The 6,769-nt window shown below is 37.7% G+C and overlaps 1 protein-coding gene across 1 annotated transcript in view; it reads left to right on the plus strand.

Annotated features, from left to right (window-relative positions):
- The window catches only part of LOC137640944 (soluble scavenger receptor cysteine-rich domain-containing protein SSC5D-like), a 7,015-nt gene extending 1,279 nt beyond the window's left edge, over window positions 1-5,736 (plus strand). The window contains exons 2-3 of the mRNA XM_068373403.1: window positions 4,484-4,769; window positions 4,840-5,736. Of these exons, the coding sequence (XP_068229504.1) occupies window positions 4,484-4,769; window positions 4,840-5,736 (1,183 nt within the window). The remainder of the gene's footprint in view (window positions 1-4,483; window positions 4,770-4,839) is intronic.
- The last annotated feature ends 1,033 nt before the right edge of the window (window positions 5,737-6,769 follow it).

The raw sequence follows: 6,769 nt of genomic DNA on the forward strand, positions 1-6,769 counted from the left end.
ATTTATCTCCGCCCATTCATATATTTTGTTTAGATCTCTTTGTAGTAAGTTCCTATCTTCATCACAAGTAATTTTTCTACTTATTCTTGTGTCATCGGCGAAACTTCTCACTACGGAGTTTTCAACATCACAGTCTATGTCTGAGATCATAATAACAAACAGCAGTGCAGCTAATACCGTACCTTGTGGCACACCAGATATTACCTGGGCTTCATCTGATTTCTCGTCATTTGCAACCTTAATCTGTTTTCTGTTTTGCAGGAATTCTTTTACCCATTTTCCTATCTTTCCCACAATATTATGCTTTCTCATTTTTTTTCTCCTTGTCAAAGGCTTTTGCCAAATCTATATAGATCGCATCTGTGTCTTTTTCATTTATCATATTTTTGTATATGTTTTCATAGTGTGCTATCAGTTAGGTCTGTGTACTTTTTCCAGGTACGAAACCGTGTTGACCCATATTAAACAAATTATTTTTAACCAAATGGTTCATTATTTTCTTTTTTATTACCCTCTCATACACTTTCATAATATGTGATGTTAGACTAACAGGTCTATAATTGCTTGCCTCTAGTCTTGCTCCACTTTTGAAGATAGGGGTTATATAAGCTAATTTATGTTTAACATATATCTCGCTCATATCTACACTTTGTCTTAGCAGTATTGCAAGCGGCTTCGCGATAGTGTTTGCAGGTTTTTTCTAACAAAATCGCTGGAACTCCATCTGGTCCGGCTGCCGATCCATTTTTAATTTCGTTCATAGCCGTGACAATATCAGCTTCATTAATATCTATATCCGTTAGATATTCAACATTTTCTTCTCTCATTTCTGTTTCATTATTCTCATTCGCAATTCTTGGTGTGAACTCACTCTTATATTTTTCTGCTAATATGTTGCATATTTCCTTTTTTTCATTCGTTAGCCGTCCTTCAATTAGGAGTAAAGTACTTTGGGGTTTCTTTTTATATTTTGAAGTGTCCTTTCTTTTAAGTCCCTTTTTTCATTTTCTTTCGACTGTATAATCTTTTGTTCTGCATTTTCTATCTTACATTTTATTTCCCTCATTTTCCACACTTTTTTTTCTTTTGCTAGGTTTTTTTTCCACTTTCTAATTCTCTGAAATAAGATCCTTCTGTCTCTTGGTATGCACGTCTTTTGTTTATTGTTTTTTTTTCGGCGCATATTTTTCAACAATTTTCTCCAGTATTTTGTACAGTATGACCGTATTTACCTGTATATTATCACTTACAAATACATTTTTCCATTCTTTATTCAGTTCTTCATTTATTTCTGACCATTTTATATTCTTACTGTAAAAATTATATTTTCCATATCCTTCCCAAAGTTTTGTGCTTTTATTAATTCTGCGATCACTTGCTTTGGAATGGACTATCAATTCTATGACATTGTGGTCTGAAATTCCCGTGTTATACACTATTTTCTCTTTAACATAATTCACCTCATTCACAAATACTAGATCTAGGACATTTTCCTTTCTTGTTGGAATGTGTTTTATCTGTTGCATATTATGTTCTAATAGCATATCTTGAAGCTGATAAACAAGGAGGATTAAACATATTAGCGTTACCAAGAGAGAGAGAGAGAGAGAGAGAGAGAGAGAGAGAGAGAGAGAGAGAGAGAGAGAGAGAGAGAGAGAATACTATTTTCTTCCTTTTCGTTGTACCAATTGTTTATTTTACTGAAAATGACGAACATTTTCCCATTGTATTCCGTAAGTAGTTTCTCTCTCTCTCTCTCTCTCTCTCTCTCTCTCTCTCTCTCTCTCTCTCTCTCTCTCTCTCTCTCTCTCTCTGTAAGATATTTTACCTCTTCCTAATTAATGCGTGTCACTCATACCTCCCAATTGCATAGTTTCCTTTGATTAAATGCCTTCACGCACTTCTTCAAAACGTCCTTTTTTCCCGTTCCATTCAATGATAAAGTATTATATTAATTCAATTTCTTTATGGTTCTACCTCGATCTCCCTTATTTTTATGACAACAGTTAGTTCTTATTGTTAGCATTGGATTGAGCTGAGAACCTTCTTAGCCCAATATGTACCAATACCTATACTTCTTGCCTTTCTTTCGTTTGTTCAATATCAAGATCACCATTATGTTATTAGTCTTCCTACTTCCAGTTATTCATCGTTTTTTCTTCTGTTACTTGTTATCTCATATACATCATACAATTCATGAAGTAATATGCAGTGTTTGGTAGCCGACACTAATGTGATTTTATCTGTTTAGTGTAATATATGGGTGATATGACTATTATTGAGATTACTTTTTCTTGGGCAGTGTTCTACCGTTTACAAGGAAGGTTTCTATCAGTGAAAATTATCTACGCATTGAGCAAGGAACTAATTGATATGCGGTACTAAAGATTAATAAAAGAATTATGTACAAGGGATTTATTACACCACAGGTTATTGATTATTCAAATTAAAAAGGAGAGCTAGTAGCGGAATGAATCATTTAAAATATTTTTTCAGGATACATTGATCACAAAAATCCCAAAATACATTCTAAATATGTTGTTTTGAAAGGTATATTTCATTATTGCGGGACAATGCACGGTTTATGCGACTAGCATGTTAAATGTAAGTTTCTGTAATATTACAGTAATAATTATGAATGAATTTTAAACTTACAATGAAGAAGATTTGATGAAGTCAGCTCATTAAGACCCATTCACACAGAACACAAATATAATAGTTGCCGATAAATTATGCTTTGGATATTTGTTTATATTTATGCTCTATGTAAGACCAGTAATAAAACTGTCGGAATTTCCTATCTTATGAAACATATGAAACCAAATTTATGGATCGGGTTTATGAAACTAAAGAGGATACTTCTTTTTTTTCTTGAAAAAATAACACATACTCACAAGCACACTTGTGTATATTCTGATGCCTCTATGCACTACTAGCAAGAGAAAAGAAATTCCATCAATGAAAATAATCATGTTAGAAGTGAGAATACTAAAATCATCCAGTATTCGTTTTTATTAAGGGGTGTTTGTAGGGGAGCTGAGTGGGGCTTTGGGATTACAGGAGCAATAGACAGTAAAGGGGACCCATTAGTTTTCCCAGATAACTATTTTAAAGTTATTTGAACCTTTGTTGGTGTTTGGGATGGTTTAAATAAATAACAGGTCATTTCGGATAATATCATAAATTACAATGGATATTGTAAGGCTATATCCTTTTTGTTTTTAAATAAAAAAAGACAATATAATTGATCAAGGTATACTTTTTATCTTTTGAATAGCAAAAACTTCAAAATGCACTTATATATGATATAATAATATAATTTGTTTATATAACACACACTGCATAATAGAATGTTATTGATATGAGTAACACAAAACTCATCTTGATAATATACAGTGATTTTCTTCATGTGATGGTTGGAACTGCTTTTCTACCGCCAGTATCTCAATCCGCAATGAAGTTTTCGATACAGCACAACGTAGTTCTTCTTCAGCATGGAGATTAGTTCTCAGCATCGGCTTTACTGTAAGTAAAGATGGAAAGTCACTTCACATATATGTCGAAGAAGAGGGCATAACATTTTAAGCATACCGTCAGCCAAATTTGGATATCGAAGTAACTGCTATATTCAAAACTGAATCTCTGTTAAGGAATCAGACTCGGCTTTGGCACTATCAGATCTATTAAGATCAATAAATTCCTATTGATATCTTTCAGGAACATTTTCAATAGCTGCATAAAATGGTTTATTTGAGGTAAGGTATGGGAGAACTGAGGCTTTTCTGGAAAATATTGGCTAAATTCCTCTTTTAAAGTGTACAAACAGCCGGATCAGTAAACTTTGAAAACTGTTTTTGAATGGAATATCTGTATTATTTTCTTCAACAAATGCATTTAATATGCGAAACATGTACAAATTTCTCATTCATCCTTTACAGCCAAAGATCCAGCTTCATTTGGAAAGCATTTAGTTTTTCTGCAATATCACGAATGATGCAATTTTCTCTCTGAAGAGGAAGATTAAGGGAATTAAAAATTATAAAAAAAAAAAAAAAAAAAAAATGTAAGCATGTAGTTTTTGCCCAAATGATTCATATCACCTAAGAAACTTTAGAGCTTTGTTCTACCTTGCCGACATCCTTGTCATTAACAAGCTAGTGAAAGGATAATCTTTAATTAGCGAGTAACTGAAATCCTCGGTCCTCCGCCCGTATATGTTTTCAATATTCGTGAGTTTACAAACTTAACTTTGTTTTGATATTCTCTTTTCCTTTATTCTTTTTTTTATTGAGACAACACCTGCAGCATACATCATTCGACAGCTGAAGACCGCCGTCGTGTTCTGCAATGGCAGAAAGGGGTTCTTTTTCTATCCCCACCTCCTCCCCTCGAACAAGAGTGGAGAAAGGCAGAATAAAAAAAACCCAGATGGCTTACTTTGAGGAGCCATAAAAGCTCCCCCAGTCTCCTGCAATGGAACCAGTCCCTGGAACTTCAAAGGACCACCCAGTGCAGACCCCAAATCGTCCCAAGAACATGTTGAAACTGAAAATAACCCCTCTCAAGAACCACCTTCACAAACAGCAACAACTGGAGATTTCAAGTTTAGGCTTACTCCAGGACCCAGCATTACATCCTATACTGCCATAGTAGCCATGGAGGCTAGCAATCCTCACCTCAACAAGACCATACGTCCTAATCACAGGGGACAGTTGGTCATAACAGCAAAAGATGAGCCAACAAAGACCTACCTTGAGCAGCAAGAAAACGTACTCAAACTGGACATCAACAAAAGGCCCACCACCATTATTATTGTGTATGACTTCGACCTTCCACTAGAACCTGTGCTCCAATATCCCTCCATCATCACTGTCAAGAGATGTGAAGGGAAAGCCTGAGGAAGATCCCACAAATTGGAGGCCGTCTACAAAGGATCTCGCCCTCCTCACCTCTCCTTCGGCCTTTGGGGCACATTCCGCACCGAAGAATACTTTAAGGAGCCACTTCAATGTTTCCGGTGTCAGAAGTTTGGCCACAACAAAACCCGCTGCACAAGTCCAGAGATCTGTGGGGTTTGCAGCAGCAGACAACACCCCACTGCCCACTGTATTGCCAGGCATAAAACAATCGCCCGCTGCCCTAACTGTGGAGGATCCTATCATGCTTGGCATGATAGATGTCCCCACAGACTTCAGCGAATTGCAGACCGCCAGGGAGCAGACCGCCAATACAGCCTCTATCCACGTCAGCCGCGTCGAACGCAACCACCTCCAACTAAACATAACCCTCCACCATTCAACCACACCTCCCAACAAAATCTTAACCCTTCCTGAACTTTCCTCTTCTCCAGCACCTAAACCTCAACGTCCTCCCAAACCTCCTCCTAAAGCAAAAAGATCCCCAACCCATACTCCGCGCACTCCCTCACCTTTAAAACTTAACTCACCAACCAATTCTCCCACTGTCACCCAGCCAAAAAAACCAGAACCCAACCCATCCTCCTCTGCACCTATCACTCATACACCCAACATTTCCTACTCCTTGAAAGAATTTCCTAACATTACCAGCTCCACCGTCACAAGCATATCTAGCGCCTCACGCCCCTCCAAATATCCTTCAAATATTGACAGCAGTGAGTACGACCTTTCTGCTTGCCTTATGGATGATCTGCTAGCCGCCATCAGCAACATCCTTCGCAACTTCTTGCGATCCTGCAAAATCAAATTTACACAGTAGTCTCTTGATGACTTCATGTTTGACGACGCCACCAAGGAACTATGATCTCAATTCCCTTCATAGTTCCTCCTGCATATGGACCTAATATAACCACTTGCAACAACCAAAACATCCAAGTGAAAGTGCTCCAATGGAATATTTTCGGACTTCGAAACAAGCTTGCATTCCTCCAGTCTCAAACATCAGTGCATGACCCGGACATTATCATACTGCAAGAAACTCTGCTTAATGAGAACATACCATTTACGTTCTCAGGATACAAAGTATACACAACGTATCTATCACCAATGACAAGAGGACTGACCACCCTTATCAAAAGCAGCATCCCCTTCAAACTACTACCAAGCATAGACTCTGGGAATGAGGCAGAGACTCATAGTGTCCAGATATCTCTGCTAGCCACGATGCTAACAGTCCACAACATCTACAAGTCCTCAGCAAAAAGCATCAATGCAGAGACACTTTTCGCAGCAACCTCCGACGATGACTCAATTATTGCAGGCGACTTTGACGCTCATCATCAGTTCCTGAACTCAATATTAGAAACAAATCAAAGTGACAGACACTTGCAGGCCCTAATGCAAGAATATCCTGATGTAGCACTGCTCAACAACGTCACAGAAGACCCCCATCTAAAAGGAGGTAGCCTAGATCTCACCTTCTTATCCAATGCCATACAAAGAGGAGCTAAATGGCAACTACATCCTGTATTAATCAGTGATCACTTTGCCATTGAAGTTAAACTCGAATTCCAGAAATACCCCCCTCCTCCTCCAGCCCCAAAAAGGTAGAACCTAGAGTTTGCCAACTGGGAAAAATTCGAAACAGCTATGACAGAGTGGGCTCTGGAATACACAAAAAACCCGCACGATGATATCTCCACCCTATCAACCGACTTCAGCAAACAACTAGAGGTAGCAGCCAGTGTATTCATGCCACAAAAAAAAAGAACTCTGAGAAGAAACATGCTGATGCCTGGTACTATAGCAGTTGCATCAAAGAAATGAATGCTAGAACAAACAGAATTAGGAAA

The sequence above is a fragment of the Palaemon carinicauda genome, chromosome 5 (assembly GCF_036898095.1).
Source record: "Palaemon carinicauda isolate YSFRI2023 chromosome 5, ASM3689809v2, whole genome shotgun sequence".
NCBI lineage: Eukaryota > Metazoa > Arthropoda > Malacostraca > Decapoda > Palaemonidae > Palaemon > Palaemon carinicauda.